Below are 19,546 nucleotides of genomic sequence, written 5' to 3' on the forward strand. Positions count from 1 at the left end.
AGTCCCTGGCCAGGTAACTAAAGCTCTCCTTTGATTTGAATTGACTTGGGGAGTCTTCTGAAGCGGTTCCCCTAACCTCTGGTCACGTCTGCCTGGATGCAGAGGACAGAGGGCTCCAGGGGGCTCTTTTCTGTCTCGGCCCCAGAGTGCACACCTGGGGCACGGAGGCGTCCCTGGGCCCTGCCCGGGCCTCTGCCTTCTGAGCGTCTCTTCCTGTGACGGCCAGGCTGCACGGCAGTGACCACTCAGACTCCATCTCACCCTGAGGCTCCGTGTCGCCTACGAAGTGCCTCTCGGTGGGAAGGCCCCGCCCCTGTGCCTAGTAACGGGTGCCTACACAACGTCCTTGGCCCCGCAGAAGGGCAGCTCGTATGCAGTGTGAGTGGTTCTCTTGCGCACCGTTTTTCTTGGGCCACGAACCTCATCAGAGATTGATCGTCCAGACATCAGCGGCCATTCTCTAACTTGTGCTGAACTAGGGTCCTCTTGACCCACTTCCCTTCTGCTGGCTTGCTGCTGGGCCAACCCGGGAAGTCCCATGGGGGACACTGACGTTCCCCACTGCACAGTCTCTCTGACTGCCCGGGCCAGCTCCTGTCACTCACAGCTACGGCAATCCAGATGTGGTTTTTGCCTTTAAATAATGTAAAATGTCCAACCCAGCATCCCCCATAGTCACCATCTGTGGGGCCGATGGAGGAGGGGCCCACCCCAGGGGACAGAGGAAGGAGGCCCCTGCACTCTCTCTTCCCGGGATGTTAGGCACCGGCTGTCCAGGGCCTCTGCTTAAGATGCCCGCCAAGGACACAGGACCAGGGGCCGTCCACTCAGCCCTGGGACCCTCACAGCTGAGGGCTGGGGACAACCCCACCGTCTGGGCCACCTGCTCAGCCCCTCCCCACCCCAGATGCTGAGCTCCATGGGTGCTGGTCAGTCTGTCTGGGCCTGGCTTCGGTGGGTGGCTGGCTGGCCGGGAATCCAAGCCTGGAACTCAGGACCCCAGGTTCCACCTCTTGGGTTGGCCCTGGATGCTGGTCAGGCACATCTTCCAGAGCTGGGGGCAGAACCCCCTCTTCCCTAGGGAAGCTCCGTCTTTCCTTCTATTAAGGCCTTCAACTGATTGAGTGAGGCCCGCCCCATTCGGTGGGTGGTCTCCTAACTCAAAGTCCACTGGTTTAATGTTAGCCTCATCTTTAAAATACATTCACAAAAAGATCTGGAGTAAGTTTGACTAAATATCTGGGCAACTGGGCTTGGCCAAGTTGGTGCAGAAGACCAACCCTCCCAGCAGGGGATGATCCCCTTGAGCCTTGGGGACTTTTGCCTCCTGGGTGAATCACTGCTGGGCAGAGGCAGCGGGACAAACCCTCTGAGTTTCGATTTCCCAGTTCTGTGCGCAGAAGTTGCGTTTCCCTCCGTCCCACCCACGCTCGGTCCCTCCTGCTCTGAGCACGTGACGGGGATCATTTAACGCGACCCTGAGGACCAAGGAGGGCGGGTCGTGAGCCCCAGGACGCACCTGGCGCCCGGGAGCCCCCGCGTGGCCCCGCGGGCTGCGCTTAGCTGGCGGCTGGTTCCCGCGCAGAGGCGGCCGGACAGGCTGAGTTTCGGTCCTCGGGCGGCCGCGGGGGCGGAGCTGCGCGGGCTTCGCTTTCCTTTTCCCCGGCGCAAAGCGGTGCGCGGGGCGCGGGGCGCGGGGCGCAGAGCGCAGGGCCGCGGTCAGCAGGGCGCCATGGGCAACTGGGAGTCGCAGGTGTCCTCGGTGCCCGCCCCGCAGCTGGGCGAGTTCGTCCAGAGCCACCTGAAGCCCTTCGAACCCTGTCGGAAGCAGATCGAGGGGACGGTGGAGATCATCTGCGCCGTCCTGAAGGAAATCCAGCCCTTCCCCGAGGTGCAGAGCGTGGCCATGGTGAGCATGGCCCCGGCCGGGGTGGCTGGAGGTGGAGAGGGGCGCGGGCCTTGCGGCTGCCTCCGTCCCTACCCCGCCCCCCCCCCCCCCGCTATGGCACTGGGCAAGCTGCGCACCCTCTCTGGGCCGGTCGGGGGCGGGGGAGATGGTACCCACTTTAGGGTGTCTTCAGGCTTGAACGTCCGATGTCCTCCGCAGAGGGCTGCCCCGCCACCGGTTCATAAATCAATGAACAACTGATTTGTCGCTGGTTCCGTGGGCCCATGGTACAGAGGAAGCTACTGAGGCTGGAGGGTCTTAATGAATCTGTGAGGGGCTGCTCTGAGGTTCTCATCAGCAAGGGGCAGGAAGGGTGGTTCTCATCCTTTAGGAGTGTTTGGAACGGTGGGCACCAGGACTGGGGCCGAGGGTCCTGGGCCTGTGGGGCGGAGGGAGCACTAGGAAAGTTCAGGACCCGTGGGGAAGGGGGGTCCTAATCCCCAACACCACTGTATGGGTCAGTGTTTCTTTCTGTAATATCTGAGGCTGGCTTTCTTTTCTTGGTGGGAAGGAGGTTGAGGTCGGTAACCAGGGATTGAACCCAGGGTTGCTTAACCACTGAGCCACATCCCCAGCCCTATTTATTTATTTATTTACTTAGAGACAGGACCTTGTAGTTGCTTAGAGCCTCCAAAGTTGCTAGGCTGGCCTCGAACTTGCGATCCTCCTACCTCAGCCTCCCCAGCCTCTGGGATTATAAGTGTGAGCCACCGCCCCCACCTAGGCTGGCTAACTTTCTAAAGAAAAGAGGTTTATTTATCTCCCAGTTTGGAATATTTAAGGTCCAGAGGGCATGGTGTAGGCTCTGGCCAATAATCATGGCCAGAGCAGATGTGAGCAGAAGGACCAGAGCTCAAAATGGGAAGCAAGAGATAGACTGGGCCCTCAAGCACTCTGGAGGGAATGCTCTGGACTGGCCTCGGGACCTCCCCCAGCACACCACTTCCTAATAAAGAGGAGTGCCCAGATCCAAGTGCTCAGCTGGACAGGCTGCCAGACCCTCAAAGTGTCCCCAGCCCCCAGGAGCCTGGGTCTCTATCCAATCAGGACCCCAACCCCAGGTAGACACGCTCCGGACTTCCAAGTTTGGTTGGTTGGTTTGGTTGGTTTGTTTTTTGGCACCACAGTTTGAACTCAGGGGCACTCGACCACTGAGCCACACCCCCAGCCCTACTTCGTATTTTATTTAGAGACAGGGTCTCACTGAGTTGCTTAGAGCCTCACTTTTGCCGAGGCTGGCTTTGAACTTGAGATCCTCCTGCTTGGCCTTCTGAGCTGCTGGGATCACAGGTGCACCAGCCACAGCACCCAGCCAGTTTTGTCTGTTTTTTAACTTCATATAAATGTAAGGTGACCATCCATCCCAGATTGCTCAAACTTGAGATTCTTCCTGGGATATGGGACTTTCAAACTAGGGATTTATCCAGGACTACTTGGTCACCCTTTACAAATGATGCCATGCACTATGTGTGCCTTAGTGTGTGGTTTCTTTGACCTATCACACCTATGAAATATATATTATTACACACAGCTGTTTATAATTTTCATTATTGTATAGTATTCCACTGTGTAAATACACTTGTGTTTGTCTTTTTTTTTTTTTTTTTTAATGTGGTACTGAGGCTGTAACCCTGGCTCAATTGTGCTAAGCAGATGCTCCACCACTGAGCTACTTCGCCAGCCCCACATTTGTCCATCTTATTGCAAATGGCCATTGAGTAGTGGCCTCCAGTTTTGAGGACAATAAGGAAAACGATCCTTTGAGCATCTCCCATTTTTTATGGACACAGGGATGCCTGCCACTCAATTCTAAGGCTATGGTAACATTTTTGGTTTTCAGTCAAATTGGAGTCCCCCCGTGAACCTCCAAGAGTCCAGGGTCTCACATCTGCTACTTTGTCACCCGCAGGGTGGCTCTTATAGCCGGGGAACAGTCTTGAGAAACCACTCAGATGGTACCTTCGTCCTCTTCCTCGACCACTTGGCAAAATTCCAGGACCAGAAGAAAATCCAACAGGAAATCCTCGACATCATCGGGCAACAGCTCAAGACCCGTCTGCTCGCCCTTGGGCTGACAGATGGGTATCAGATCCTGAGACTCGGAGGGCAGCTTAACATCGAGGTGTCCACCAGGTGGCAGACGGTCTCCTTTAAGGTGCTGCCTGCCTTCAATGCTCTGGGTGAGTGCTCCTGGGCAGAAGCCTCCGAGGTCCTGTAGCCTTGGGCAGGGGAAGCAGCAGCGCTTCCCAAAACGGGACCCTCAGGAGGGAAGGACCCCCTGCCCGGCTGATGCTCCTCTCTGGAACTCCTCCCTCATCCCCACTGACAGGGTCAGGAATGTTCTAGACTCTCGAATCGGAAGCTGGGTTTTCCAAGCTACGTGTGCCTGAGTCCCCTGGGCCCTTCTGGAAGCGCAGGTTCCTCAGGGTCTGAGGAAGGGCCCGGGCTTCCCCAGCTCCCATGGGTACACAGCCACCAGGCTGGCTCCCCAGGGACAGGAGGGGCAGGGCAGGCTGCAGCCTGCATCCTCCCAGGTCAAGAGCAAGACAACCACCTTCCGTGGGAGCCTGTCTACCAGAGTCTGGGGGTGCTCCTCCCACCCCCCAAGACCTGCCTGCCTCCTGTGTCCCCTGCTTGCCAACGCCCCCACAGTCCTGCCTGTCTCCAATCCAGGCTGCACCTCTGATCAGTGTGTCTCCCCCGCTCCCCCTCAGCCCTGGCTACCCCCCCCCCCCGAGTCCTGCCCCTCTTGCCTTCAATCTGCCTCCCGCCCGCCCACCCCTGCTCCAGGCCACTGAGATGTGGCCATAGCCCCCTGAGGGTCTCCCTACTCCTCTCCCTCTGCACCCTGCGGATGGGTTCTATCTGTTCCAGCATAAGCATGGTTCTGTCCCTCTCCATTGCACCCTTGACCAGATCCCCACAGGGCAGGACGCTGATGGCCTAGTGGCCCTGCGGGCTCACCCCACCCCAGTCTGCTGCCCACCCAGGTTCAGCTTCACTGAGCTGCTCCGACCTGCCACGTGTGCTTAGCCCAGACTGCGGCCCAGGCTCTGGGGCCTCATCTGGAACGTTCTTCTGCCCGCCTTTTATTTTTTGGTAACTCCAACTCACTGTTGGTTCCTGTGCCTGATTTAGACCCGCTTCCTGTAGGCTCCGATAGTGACCTGTGTGTCCCCAATCATGAGCTATGTCACTGACATCCAGATAACTTGTTCTGCCTCTCCTAGATGGTACCGTCATGAGGACAGGTACATGACCGTCCTGTGCTTCTCTGGATGCCAGTACAACGTTCATTATCAATAATCATTGTTTGGCAGTTGGGTGGGTGGGTGGATGGATGGATGGATGGATCTTCTGATTGGTGGAGGATGATGGATGGAAAATGGATGGATGGAGGGATGTGGGTGGATGATGATGGAGAGGTGATGAATGGAGGGATGATGGAAGGATGATGGAGGGATGATGGATGGAGGGAAGGTGGATGGAGGGATGGTGGATGGTGGAGGGACTTAAGAATACTAGAACAGAGATCCAGCCTCTCCTTGCACATGTGGGGAAATGGAAGGAAAAGACTGTCCCCAGGGCCACATGGCCAGGCACAGACAGTACTAGAATCAAAACCCAGGGCGTTCAAGCCCCTGGCCAGGGTGCCTTTCATCACCCAGAGTTTTAAGGAATTTCCGGATTGCTCGGGACTTTGAAGAACAATAGTTCCCCCATCTTCTGATAAGGTGAGGACATACACCCATCCCGAGGACTCCCTGTCATAGAAAGGTGACCTGGCCAGAGAGAAGGACATAGGGCAGCCCTGAGTCTGGTCCCACCAGGTCCCGTGTCCACAGACTGTAAGATCGGACTAGAGACAGCAGCTTGCAGGGCCATTAGGATGTTAAGGGCGTGAGCCTGCGCCTGCCTGAACCGCAGGCTGGAGTCGGGGCGCAGACACCCGGGACTCCTGCTTACAGTGGATCCTGCGCGCTCTGCGCTCATTCCCGGCACCGTGGCTGGCGGCAGCGGCGCGCCCCCTGCTGGGTGCACCCTGTCATGCCAGGACAGTGCGAGAAAGAAACGCACGCCTCCCCACCTGTGGTACCCAGAAGCCACCGCCAGATGGTGGTAGAGCTGCACGTTCCAAATCGAGAGCCCTCTTCTAGCCGAAGAGAGATTTTTGCTTTTGTTTTCCTTTGTAGGCAGAGGGTTGAACTCAAGGCCTTGTGCATGCAAAGCAAATGCTCTTTCCTCCGAGCCACATCCCCAGCCCAGATCTCTTCTAGAAGGAAGCAATAAAGGTTGTCTTCCGAATTCACTGACTGCTCACTTTACTAGATAGCAGCTTAGCCAACCTGGCCGCCCTTTACTACCAGGTTCTGCAGTCTTCCTGCAACTCAATTCTCCCCAGGACCTTCCACCCAAGCCACAACTATGCCGGCTCTTTGACTATCCATCATCCATCCACCCTCATCCATCCATCATCCCTCCCTCCATCCATCCATCATCCCTCCCTTCGCCCATTCACTGGACATGTCTGTATTCCCGTTTCCTCGTCTGTAACTTAGCTGTGGCAATTGCACTTAACCAAGAACAGTTTGGTGATGTTGCATTAAGGGCATGGGCCGTGCCTAGCAGAGAGTCAGCACTCCATGATTACCACTGTGGGGAGGGGAGAATGCTCTTTGTTCAACCTCCTTGCTTGCCAATGACCCTGGAGCCTGCCTGGGAGTCAGCAAATACCTGTGGGATGCAGAAGAGCAAAAAGCCTCCTGCCTCCTCCTGGCTGTTGATCCAGATGTGTTTATATGTCACCCATCATTGCTCCCTTACCTCTCTAGTCATTTCTGCTGATGATTTTCATCAGCAAACTACCTGTCGCAGTCACCTGTTATGGAAGCGCACCAGCCTTCCTAGAGATTGTCCCCCATCATTGTCCCTGCCTCTCTGAGCCCGCGTTTCCCTCTCCATAGGCTTCAGTGAGAATCCCAGCCCCTGGATCTACAGAGATCTCAAAAGAGCCATGGATGAGACCTCTGCCTACCCAGGAGAATTCTCAGTCTGCTTCGCAGAGCTCCGGAAGAAGTTTTTCAGCAAGTATCCCAGAAAACTGAAGGACTTGATTCTCCTGATAAAGTACTGGTACCAGCAGGTAATTTCAAATTGAACATGTCATTACGATGTGCTTCCTTGTGATTGAGATGACGCACATCCAGCCAGGTTCCACAGCTTGCTGTTATTGTTCATCCTCATCGGCAATTCCCAATCAAAATGGGAAACACTTTCTGCCTCCCAGATGCCATCTTGAGACCACCTTGGTCAATTATGCCTCAAACACCCCTATTCCAACATCTGTTAACCACCGACCAGTGCCAGAATTGAACTCAGGGGCACTCGACCACTGAACCACATCCCCAGCCCTATTTTGGATTTTATTTAGAGACAGGGTCTCACTGAGTTGCTTAGTGCCTCACCACTGCTGAGGCTGCTTTGAACTCACGATCCTCCTGCCTCAGCCTCCTGAGCTGCTGGGATTACAGGCAAGGGCCACCGCACTCAGCCTGTTTCCAGAGGGTTTGCATCTCCTTTCTTTTGTCAACACGATATCTGGGAGACTCAGCCACATTGTTGCAAGTAGCGGAAACGTTTCCTTATTTCCAACGGTTCCATTTTGTGAATATACCACATATTGATCTTTTCTACTGCTGATGGGCATTTGGGTCATTTCCAAATTGGAGCTATTATGAATAGGTTACTTTGCCTATTCTCTTGGGTGTCTTTTATAAATTTAAACACTCGTTTCTCTTGGGTAGGCACACGGCAGTGCCATGGCTGGGTTCTAGGGTCAGCATATGGTTGTGTACATGTGTGCGTGTTCACACAACCACACCGAACACCTATGTGTATATGTATATCTACAAGCCTGGGATCCATATGAAATACATATGGGGAGTTTTTAATTCACTTCATTATGGCCAAACAGTTTTCCAGAACAGCTACACCAAGTTATAGTCCCATGAGTGGTAGGTGAGAGTTGGGGTTGCCCGACACTCTGTCCAGCCTGGGGTTGGACAGTGCCTTCAATGTTAGGCCTTCTGATGGGGACAGGGACTTCTTGTAGACTCCGGATTCCTTGATCTCGGACCCCAGGGAACAGGGGGAACTAGGTCTCAGCACAGCCCTTGCTCTTGTCTCTTCCCACAGTGCCAGAAAAAATGGGGGATTTCCTCCTTGGTCTCGGGATACGCCCTGGAGCTCCTCACGGTGTACGCCTGGGAGCAGGGGTGTGGAGCCGAGGACTTCGACATGGCCCAGGGCGTCCGCACTGTCTTGGGGCTGATCGAGCAGAAGGACCTCCTGTGCGTCTACTGGACAGTCAACTACGACTTTGAGGACGAGACCGTCAGGAATGTCCTCCTACAGCAGCTCCGATCTCAGAGGTGGCCAGCCTGCCCCGCAGTCTCCCCCACAGGCCAAGCGCCAGGCCTCAGGCCTTCCCCCGTGGCCCCCGGGGGCTGAAAGTGGGGGCCTGGCCAATGCTCTTGCTCCCCAAACTATGGTCACGCTTTGTCCTAGAAACAAACATGGCAGCCGTGCTCTAAGAGGGGGCAGAGGTGCACAGGGGAGAGGGGTCAGGAGGAAGGAGAAACCCCTGGGTCCTCGGTCGTTGGATCCTCCCTGCCAAGCAGTGGACACAGGCCCAGAGAACCGACTGTCACAGAAAGAGCCCTAGCAGCCCAGGGGACCCGCAGGAATCCAAATCTGGGTGGCAGCTGCCCACTCTGTCCTCAAAACTGACGGTTTTCCTCCAATGGGACTCCCAGGCCGGTCATCCTGGACCCCGCCGACCCCACCAGCAACGTGAGCAGACAGGGTGTATCCTGGCCGCGTCTGAAGGAAGAAGCCGGGCTCTGGCTCTCTTTTCTCAAGCAGAGCGGCGAGGCGCCGAGGCTCTCCTGGAATGTTCTGGTAAGAGGGTTTTCCACACACGACTTGCTCCAGGCAAGGGTCCTGCCAACCCCTGGCTTGGTCACTGGTCCTGAGGCCAGATACCCCAAGTCAGGGTGTGTATAGGACGTGCTCTCTCTGAGGACGCTGGGGAAGAATCCTCCCTGTCCCCCGGCCTCTGGAGTTGCTGGCCCTCCCTGGGCTATGGCAGCCTCTGGTCACCACTGCCTCCATGGTCACCTGTCCTTCTCCATGTGTCTCCATGTCCTCTACCCTCTGTGTGTCTGTCCAGCTGTTTCTCTTCTCATAAGAACAAGAGCTGCGTTGGGTTAGGACCCACCCTGACCTCTCTTAACCTGACCACGTCCAGAAAGACCCCATTTCCAAGAAAGGTGCTGCAGGTCAAAGCCCTGACGGCTCTTGGGGGGACGCGACTCAACCTGTGACACCTCAGGGCTCTCCTTTCCCACAGAAGGCCTGGGAGGCGTAAACGGGAACAAAGAGCAAGAGGGGACCCCAAGAGAAGACGTGAGCAGAGCCCAAGAGGGGGGCAGGTCCCCGGGGACGCCCAGCTCTCACCCCATGCAGCCGTCGTGGAGGGTCGGGGGAGGAGGCAGAGACCACCCCCAGAGGGCCTGGCCAGGAGAAGTCCGGGTGTGGATCCCTCGGTACCCCAGAGCCTGCAGAGGGGGGCATTCCTGGGCCAGACCACCGGGACTATTCTGCCTCCTTGAGAAAATTCATCTCTGAGGACAAGCAGACGGAGCCGATTCACATTCTGCAGATAAGGGACTGACTTACCCCCCAACTATGGGAGGCAGGAACTACACCCCTTTTGCAAAGAAATCTGAGGGCTGCAAACGAACGTGTGAAGGAGCTCACCTGACGAAGGAGCCCGTGCCTGAGGAGGTTCTCTAACTGGACCCCCGGGCCCTGCCCCAGCCCCCCTCGCTCTGGAATCCTGATCGTGGCTCCCTCCCCCCAATTTTCATGATGTTTTATTCTGAAAAGCTTTCAAACAAAGAATAGTGGCAGTGATGGTCCAGCGGGTCTCTCTGGGCCCCGACACAGCTGCACAGATGTGCCACATTGACCACATCTTCCACGGGACACGCATGTCACAATCACCGCAGGAGTTTAGACCGGGACGTTTGAGACTAGGCGACCAGACACCTTCCTACCTGGACATTTCTGCTCCTCCATAATCTCCAGGCCACCAGCTAATGCCGCTGGGCTCATATGTTTTTACTGTCTCAGTCCAGTCCATTTCTAGATCGCGTCCAGTACTCCGAGAATATCCTCTAGAACATTCTATCCCAGAGCACAGGTCGCGTTGGTTCTTGTGTCTCCCCTATTCCATCTTGGGCTCCTGCTTTGGTCATTTGTGTCTTGCTCTTTTCCTGCCTCTGTATCCAGACTGGGGACCCCCCCTCCTCAGCTACTGAGGATAAGTCAGGAGCCGCTGAACAACAGGAGGGCTCACGTGCATGGGTGCACACACATACTCACGCACACTCACACACACTCACACACAAAAATCCTGCACTTCCAAGTTTGCCCTCCAGGGGGAGCTACCCCAAGAACTCTGAGGTCCCCTTGCAATATCTGTGGGCAACCAAGGTCAGCTATTGACCATGGAGCTCAGCGACATTCGCACCTCCAATGGGCTGTTCAGTGCTGGGCAGCGGAAGGACCTCATTCCACAGAACAACGTGTGCATCGCCCCTTAGTGCAGCTGTCTGTCTGTTTAGTGCCCCAAGCTTAGTGGCTACAGCAACATGAGTTGATTCTCTTACAGTTCTGGGGAGAAGCAATCCCAGATGGCACACCCTGTGCCGGAACCAAGGCGTCACGGGCTCAGGGGAAGGATGTGTTTCCTGGGCTTTTCGAGCTTCTCAAGGCTGTCCCAAGTTTCTTGACTCCTGGGCCTTGCTTCCTCCACCTGCAAAGCCAAGAGCCCGGCACCTTGCTGTCTCTGTCTCTGCTTCTGGGGCCGCCTGGCCTTCTTCAGCTCTAACCTTCCTGCCTGCCTTGTAATCTCGGGACTCCCTGGACCACCGGGTGATCGGGCTCATCTCCCCACCTCCAAGTCCTCGCCAGCCCCTCAGGAGCGGGACCCAGATCTCTCCAAGGTGGTCACTAGAGGGACTAGCAGGGTGCTCACCCCCGGGGGATTCGGGTACCACCCTAAGCTCTCAGGTGCGCTCCTGAGGTGAAGCCACTTGAGGACCACAGACAGGACAGCTGCTGCTGACCGGGGGAGGGCAGAGACAGAGCTGGCACAGCGGGGAAGGCAGCCCCCCTTGGCCGCCAGGAAGGCTCAGCCCTGCGTCCCCCACTTTCCCAGCCAGCACCACTCTTCATGACCCCCGGCCACCTTCTGGACAAGTTCATCAAGGACTTTCTCCAGCCCAGCAAAGACTTCCTGGATCAGCTCCACAGAGCCGTGGACGACATCTGCACATTCCTTAAAGAAGATTGCTTCCGACACTCGACCACCAAGGTCCAGAAGGTCATCAAGGTGAGTGCAGGCCTTCTCTCCAGGTTTGCTGCAGGCAGGGGAAGAAGTGGGTCGGGGCATCACTGTGGCTTTCCAGGACTCAACCTGCATCAGAAATCTGAGACTAGGGAACTGGGACTAGGATGCTAGTCTTTAGGGCTCGTGTTTCACCCTGTTTCCTAGGGTCGATGGCCATCCTTGGTACTCTTGGGCTTGTAGGTGCATCGGTCCCATCTCTACCTCTGTCTTCGTATCCCCTCTCTGACATGTGTCTTCTTATTTTCCCTTCCAAGAACACTTTCCATTGGGTTTAGAATTCAGAGTGATCTCATCTCAAGATCTTTAATTTAATTACATCTGCAAAGACTCTTTTCCCCAATAAGGTCATGTATCAGTCAGCTCTCCAATACTGTACCAAAATGCCTGAGACAAATGAACTGAAAGAGAAAAGGTTTGTATTCATAGAATCAGAGGTTTCGGTCCATGATTGATTGGCCTCATTACCAGTGGTGAGGCAGAACATATGGTGGACCAAGCCACTCAGCTCATGTCTGGGAATCAAAATACAGAGAGATAGGAGGAGGTGGCATTTCTATAATCCCCTCTGGGGAATGCCCTCCATGACCTGAGACTCCCATAGCCATAGCTCTTAAATTTCACCAGAAATTGAATGGAGGAGGAGGAGGAGGAGATTAAGAAGAAGTTAAAGCTGTGTAGCAGAGAACTAAGCACCCCCAAAGCCTAAAATACTTACCGTCTATCCTTTGATGGATTATGTACTGACCCCTGCACCTTAGTTATGAATATTCATCCCGGGGTCCCCAGACTGCAGAAGGAGACTGGCCCCTCAGAGAACAAAAGAGAACTTACAACGTAACAATCACCCTGAGTTTGATGTCTTTGAGGAAAATCTGTGAAAGCTGAGGATTCTTTAGGAAATTGAGAAGTGGAGGATCCGTTGCTATTGTCCCCCGGTGGGATCGGAGCACCCGATCCTAACGCTCTGTAAATCCTAACGCCCTGCTCTGCTTTGGACTCCGCCCTCACTGGACCCTCATTGGAAGCTGCCCTTAGTGACCTCATGAATTAGCCCCAAGTGGTGCCAGTCAGTGGTGGCGAGGGCCTCAAGGGCCAGGAGAGCCTGGGTCTCACGCCCCCTCTGTCCCCCAGGGAGGGTCAGCTGCCAAAGGCACGACCCTGAAGACCGGTTCCGACGCCGACCTGGTGGTGTTCCCCAGCACACTTCAGAGCTACACCTCCCAGAGAAACGAGCGGGGCAGGGTTGTCCAGGAGATCCGCAGGCAGCTGGAAGTCTGGCAGCGGAAGACGCAGTTCGAAGTGACGTTCGAGATGTCCAAGTGGAAAGCCCCCAGGGTGCTGAGCTTCTCTCTGAAATCCAAAAATGTCAACGAAAGCGTCGACTTTGACGTTCTGCCCGCCTTTAATGCACTAGGTGAGCATCCCCAGAGCCCAGCTCTGGAAGAGGAAAATTCTAGATGCTGGAAGTGGCGGGTGGTCGGGGATGGAGAGAACCAGCAAATACAGAAGCAAAGTGCAGAAGAGGGACCAGCAAACTTTTTTTTAATCTCAAAGTCAAGATGGCAATTATTTATATTTTGAGGACTACGGGGTATCTCCCTGCTCTCAACTCGGCCTTTATAATATGAAAACGGCCATAAGCAACACATCAACAAATACTGTAGCTTTGTTCCAATAAAACTTTATTTACAAAACAAACAGGGGGCCAGGTTTACCCCAGGGACCAAGGTTTGTGGATTCCAGAGCTGCACTGTTCAAAGCTCATTCTTCAATAATGGAAGTTGTCTCCAGCTGTGTTCTAGATCGACCAAGAACTTGAAATAATCTCAGTAAACATCTCATTCCTCTGAAGAGGCTGCCTGTGCCTTAGACATCAAGATGCAAATACTCTGGTACAGTTCAGCCTCATTTCCTGGGACTGTATGTCACAAAATGTTTTAAAATCTTTTATCCAGGTCAACTGCATTCCGGCTCCACACCCGGACCCCAGGTCTACGCAGGACTCATCAATCTGTACAAATCCTCTGACCTCCCGGGGGGAGAGTTTTCTACCTGTTTTACCGAACTGCAGCGCAATTTCATCCTCTCCCGGCCCACCAAGCTGAAGAACTTGATCCGCCTGATGAAGCACTGGTACAAACAGGTATGCTGGCCCCGGCTGACCATCTGGCCATGACCTTTACCAGTGAGATGTGGCCAGGAAGCCAGCCCCTGCCCCGTTCTCCCACGTTGGGGACTGGGCCGCTCCAGAGAACCCGCCCGTGGCCGAGCCGGGTGTCTGTAACACCTGTCACTAACTTTATTGACTTGGGCCAGGCATGCCCTGCCTCCTGCCATCAATTAGCCAAAGAATTCAGCAGGAATCCAAGCCACCAAGGGAGGACAGGAGTTAGGAGTGACAGGCCCACGGGTTGGCAGGTGCCAGGGTGGCTTCTCTGCTGGTCGGTTTCCACAGGGGGTAGACATGGGCACCTCCTGGCAGGCAGCCCGCAGCCGCAGGGGAGGAGGCTGGCTGCGCTTTCTGTACTGGGCAGCCCCTCTGTGCTCAATTCCACGGTCCCGCACACAAGGTCCTTTCCGAGTGTTTTCATGATGGCAAACGTCCAACGCGCGACCCCGGCTCCGGGAGCTGCCCCTTGCTGCTGTGGCCCCTACGGCCTGAACACTGGGCTCTGCGGTCTTTGTCCAGACAATCAAAGGTGGCGGGTGTGGCGGTTCAGAGGGCTCCGGTGTGACCTGGAGCAGTGTCCTTCCCCTTGACCCCACCTTCTGATTTCATCTGAAGTGGACATCATGGTGCCCAGCTTTGGTGGGATTGGGGATGATGCGAGTAACATGCCCCAGCCCCTGGTTAGCCCCTGGTGGGGTTCCGGCCACGGCTGTGTGGACAGTATTTAGACCTCCATGGGGCAGAGCACCTGCCACCAGCGTCATGGTGACTCCGTCGCTCCGCCGTGGCCCAGCCGTCCATGGGACCCTCGGAGAGCTCCTGGGGCGCCTGTTCTTACCAAGGTCATCTGATGTCCCTCCCTGTCCCTCAGTGTGAAAGAAAACTGAAATCCAAGGGGTCTCTGCCCCCGAAGTACGCCCTGGAGCTGCTCACCGTCTACGCCTGGGAGCAGGGCAGCGGGTCGGAGAGTTTCGACACCGCCGAAGGCTTCCGGACAGTCCTGGATCTGGTCACAAAGTACCAGCAGCTCTGCATCTTTTGGAATGTCAACTACAACTTCGAGGACGAGACGATGCGCACGTTCCTTCTGACCCAGATCCAGAAAACCAGGTGCCCCTCCATTCTTGATTGACCGGTTCCCTGCGATGCTCTTGCATCCTCTTCCTCCCCCTGGACCCTGAGTCATTCCACATGTGACCCTGAGCAGCGAGGTGCTGACAGCACGGCCACCCAGTCCCCAGGGATAAAGTCCTAGGGGCGGAAGGAAGTGCTCCCCGGGAGGAAGAGGGGCAGGGCTCTTATCCACCTGGGTTTGTCAGCAGGTCTGAGAGGATGGCGTTGGAAGAGTGTCCCCAGAAAGGACGCTGTCCTCCACAGGTCAATTTGTTATTGGGGGTTTGTACTAGGTCAAGTTTAATCTGCCCTTTCTGACCTTCAAGAATAGACAAGGAATCTCAGCACGTGTCCTCAGCAGCGGGGACAGAGCACCAGAGGCAGGAGGAACAGGATGAGAAAAGAAAGAGAGAACAGAGGAAAGGGGAAGCCGGGTGGGCTGGGGGACGGGGGACCTGCTCCACAACATTGTATTTGGTTAAATGAGGACTCGGCCTCGAGGGGACAGTGACATAGAGTGGCACTGTGCTCTCTGTGTAGAGTAACAGCTTCCAAAACATCTAGCAGATCCTGTGATTTGTGCCTGTGATCCCAGCTGCTAGGGAGGCTGAGGCAGGAGGATCTCAAGTTCCAAGCCAGCCTCCGCAATTTAGAGAGGCCTTAAGCAACTCAGTGAGACCCTCTCTCTAAATAAAATACAAAATAGGGCTGGGGATGGGGCTCAGGGGTCGAGTGCCCCTGGGTTCCATCCCTGGTATATAAAAAAAAAAAAAAAAAAAAAAATTGCTGTAAGTAGGACGGGGCCTCAAATTCTGAAGTCACCAGTTTGGAAAGAAATCCTCTAGGAATTAACCAGCTTCTCACACCTTCTCACCCTCCTACAGGCCTGTGATCTTGGACCCAGCAGACCCCACGGGTGACGTAGGAGGTGGGGACCGCTGGTGCTGGCATCTCCTAGCCAAAGAAGCCAGGCAGTGGCTGTCCTCTCTCTGCATGAGAGATGGGGCCGGAAACCCCGTGCAGCTGTGGAATGTGCCAGTAAGGGTGATCTGAAGGAATGGACCCCGGGATGGTCCTGTGTCAGGCTCGAGTCAAGGAACTTCTCTGGGAGCTAAAGCAGCCATGTCCCCTTCCCCACCCCATCACCAGTGACCACTGCCCATCTCGGCAAGCAAGAGGCCAGCAGGGCTCCAGAACAGCTCTGGAGCCCTTCCCTGTGCAGTTCCCTCGGCCTCAGCGCTGCTCACGTCGGGGCTGGGGTGCCCTCTGTTGGTGGGGTGGAGGGGCCGGATCAGGAGTCTGAGCAGCACCCTGGTCTCTACCCAGCAGGTGCCAGAAGCACCCACCTCCCTAGCCAACCAAGTCTGCAGACAGGGTCACGTGTCCCCCACAGGAGCGCAGCTCTTTGTGGCTTCTGGCTCCACCCTGTTTAGTGGGTTTCTGGAGTCGCGGCCCCGTGCACCCACAGACAGCAGGTCCCCCTACTAGAAGGGAAGAACTAAAAGGGGAAAGATAACCAGGGGTGGTGAGCACTGGGATTTGGCTGGGGACAGAGGCACACACCTGTGATCCCAGCCACTCGGGAGGCTGAGGCAGGAGGATCACAATGGTCTCGTGGCTACAGAGAACCAGGGTGAAGATGACCGTGGCTGTGGGTTGGGTCCGTCACCCAAGAGTGGGGGCCTCCTGCCACCCTGATCTACCCTCGGGCCTCCCGCCTGCACCCTCGGCCGCCCTCCCCAGCCCGCTCCTCTCTCTACAGCAGGGCTTCTCCTCCTGGGCCCTGGGGTAGGGGAGTCTCATTTCGGGGGCTAAGCAGCACCCCAGCTCTCTACCCAGATGCTGCCACCCAGGTGGAACAAGACATTGTCTCCTGTCCTCCAGGGAGGGAATCTGTCCCTGGGAGAACCCCTGCTTTACAGCAATCCCCCTGCTTCCCCTTGTTACCAGAACCGATAGCACCAAAAGAGTGTCTCTGGTCACAGTCTCGTCCCCAGATACGGTCCCCAAGCCTCTCCTTCGGCTCCTTAGCAGGGGTCGTCGCTGCACAGGACCCTCATCTCCTCCGCTGTCCACTCCCGCAGACAGTGCAGACGCCGGGCAGTTGCGGAGCTGGGCTCTACCCTGCTGTCTGGGTCAGAAGCCACTCCATCCTGAGGTGACCTGCTAGAAGACCTTCAAAGGCCATCTGGAAATTGCCCTGAAAGAATCCGGTCCCCCAGGCTCGCTCCGCCCTGCTGGCCCCTGCCTCTCCTCCCCGGTGTCTTGGACCCCCTGAAAACAAGGCTGCAGAGCCCTTTCCCGACTCCCACCTGGTTGGACCCCATGAGACCGGTGACCACCTTGAAAAGCCTCGGCCCTCAGCCGCCCTCTCTACACCCCTCAAGGACCCTGGCTGCACCCCCAGAGTGAGGCTCTTCTCCTGGCCCTTGGTCCCTTCACTCTGAGCTGTTCTCACAGCCTCCCAGCTCAGCCACCATCTGTCTGTCCCCTTCCCTCCACGCACAGACCCTCCCTGCCCCACTGCTGCGGTGTCCCCAGCCGGTGGCCTGCCAGCCCTGTCCTGCCATGGTCAGCTCCCCCCACCCACTGCCTGTCTTCCCACCCACCCAGGAGACAACAAAGCATCCACCTGGCCTTTGTGCCCAGGGACTGGCATAGAACTTCAAAACCAAGGAATTTCCTGACAAAAGTGTCTTTTGCATTCATAACGAATCCTCTTCACCATCCCTGAATTTCAGCTAAGAAGGTGACTCCTAGCTGGTGCAGTGGCGCACACCTGTGATCCCAGTGACTTGGGAGGCTGAGGCAGGAGGATCGAAGTTCAAGGCCAGCCTTAGCAACTTAGTTAGGTCCTTTCTCAAAATAAAAAGGGTTGGGGGTGTAACTCAGTAATGGAGCATCCCCAGGTTCAATTTCCAGTACTGCAAGAAGAAAGGAGGAGAAAGAGCCTCAGAGACCCCAGGGGCACTTAGAGCATGTGGAGGGGGGCGTCTGGAGCCAGAAAGACCTCCCGTGTAATTAAAGGGCCGGAGCTTTCCACACCCCTGATCTTCAGGAAGCAGAGGGAACTAGAGATTGAGCTCAATTGTGCAGTCGGTGATCAAACCAATCTTGCCCAAATAATAGGGTTCAATATAAACTTCTGGGTCATGGGGCTTTGGAGCTTCCTGGTGGGCAAACACTACAGTATCTCAGGAGGGTCGCATGTCCGAACACCAAGGGGACAGAGCTCCTGTGCTCAGTGAGCTCCTGGATTGGCTGTACCCTGTCTCTCTTTATCTGGTTGTTCACTCATATTCTTTATCATAAAGTGGTGATTGCAAGCAAAGTGTTCTCCTGAGTCCTTCAAGTCATTCTAGTGACATACGAGACCTAAGAGGGTCAAAGCCCCAAGTTTGTAGCCAAGTCAGGCAGAGGTGTGGGCAGCCGGGGGAGCCCATGTGAGGTTGCTGTCTGAAGTCAGGCTGGACGTGCTGGAGACCTTGCTCTTACCCCGCGGGCGCTGCACCCACTCCAGGCAGCTAGAGTCTGAATTGAATTGAATTGCAAGATGGTCCATGGGTGTCAGAGAATCGGCACTGAATGCATCATTTTCATGCCAATGCCTTCGCTGCATTCAGTAGAAGGTTGAATTCATTAGGAGCCAAGCTAGACGTCACAGCGACTGGCAAACATGCAGCCCGTGGACCTTACGGGACGCAACGAGGGCACCGACCCTTTTTCAGAAAAAAAAATCAATAGCTGATGTCAACAAATGGCCTCTCTTGTAGGATCTGTATTTCGAGATAAACAAGAAACCATATTGATGAGGAAATGGTATTCTTTTACCCAGAAGAATTCTCTTTTGCATATGCAGAGAGGATGCAAAATCAGAAACACTGTCCCAGTGAGACCTCGGATGAGATGCTCAGGCAGAGCCCCAAGGCACGATACGAGATGTTATGGGAACATGCAATGGGAGTGTCACCTCCCAGGTCCACAGTGCAGTCACAGCACCAGTGGGAGGAGAGGGGGAGGCAGGGTGGAGATCAGCGACTGAGCACGGGATCAGGGTGCCCAGGCCTGGGGGTGCATCCCCAGGGGTCAGCGTGGTGCCTCTAGGCAGAGGCACAGCACCATCCTGTAAATGTTCTTGCCAACTTGATTTTTTTTTTTAATTCGGCACCATCATGGGCTCCAGGACACAAAAAGAACTGACTTAACAGATCCCAGAGAAGATGCACAAGCCAGAGAGACTTCATAGAAAGAGACGAAGAAAACAGGGAGAAGCCCAGACAGAAACGTGGAAGGGTAGGCATGCTCCCAACCCCAGGGTACACGAGCCAGGATCGTCACAGGAATCCAATGAAGGACACCTAAAGGTCAAGGTCCAAGGCCAGGATTCATGCCTGGCTACCCTAGCATCCCGGTCCCAATGGTATCAGGGAAAGTAAGCAGAGATGAGAAGCACAGCCCTTGGGACAAGCGGAATTTGGAAGAGTTTGAGCAGCAGACCAAGAATGAGCTCACCAATGGGGACAATTTGTGGTTAAAAGGACCACCGGGAGCCAGATGGTACATGCCTGTAATCCCAGTGACTCTGGAGGCTGAGGCAGGAGGAGCACAAGTTGGAGGCCAGCCTCAACAACTCAGTCTCAAAATAAAAAGGACTGGAGTTATAGCTAAGTAGTCATGCATTTGCAGCTTCCAATCCTCAGAAACAAAAGGAGAAAAGAATCATTAGGGGCCTGAATAGCGAGGGCTTTGGTGCATTTCCACTGAGGGTGGTTCAAATCTGGGCGGGAAAGGCCTTACCATTTATCTGTCACTCATGGGCATCAGAGTCCAGGAGAGC

General features: G+C 55.4%; 1 protein-coding gene across 2 annotated transcripts; it reads left to right on the forward strand.

Moving 5' to 3' along the window:
• Positions 1 to 1,482: 1,482 nt before the first annotated feature.
• Positions 1,483 to 18,040, forward strand: Oas2 (2'-5'-oligoadenylate synthetase 2). Of its 2 annotated transcripts, none has more exons than XM_077108976.1 (11): positions 1,483 to 1,909; positions 3,858 to 4,128; positions 6,913 to 7,091; positions 8,144 to 8,379; positions 8,764 to 8,908; positions 11,235 to 11,408; positions 12,558 to 12,840; positions 13,382 to 13,569; positions 14,468 to 14,706; positions 15,594 to 15,747; positions 16,798 to 18,040. In XM_077108976.1, exons 1-11 carry the CDS (start codon positions 1,733 to 1,735, stop codon positions 16,864 to 16,866), a joined length of 2,115 nt encoding a protein of 704 aa, XP_076965091.1. In that variant the 5' UTR covers positions 1,483 to 1,732; the 3' UTR covers positions 16,867 to 18,040. The 2 variants fall into 2 exon arrangements, with proteins under 2 accessions (XP_076965091.1, XP_076965092.1); XM_077108977.1 differs by having other exon boundaries at positions 15,594 to 15,637; positions 16,794 to 18,040.
• The last annotated feature ends 1,506 nt before the right edge of the window (positions 18,041 to 19,546 follow it).

The sequence above is a fragment of the Callospermophilus lateralis genome, chromosome 1, assembly GCF_048772815.1.
Source record: "Callospermophilus lateralis isolate mCalLat2 chromosome 1, mCalLat2.hap1, whole genome shotgun sequence".
Classification (NCBI taxonomy): domain Eukaryota; kingdom Metazoa; phylum Chordata; class Mammalia; order Rodentia; family Sciuridae; genus Callospermophilus; species Callospermophilus lateralis.

Coding starts and splice junctions, on each gene's coding strand:
- Oas2 (XM_077108976.1), top strand. CDS start 1,733: ATGGGCAACTGGGAGTCGCAGGTGTCCTCGGTGCCCGCCCCGCAGCTG. Junction 1,910..3,857: donor AGGTGCAGAGCGTGGCCATG/GTGAGCATGGCC, acceptor TGTCACCCGCAG/GGTGGCTCTTATAGCCGGGG. Junction 8,380..8,763: donor CAGCAGCTCCGATCTCAGAG/GTGGCCAGCCTG, acceptor TGGGACTCCCAG/GCCGGTCATCCTGGACCCCG.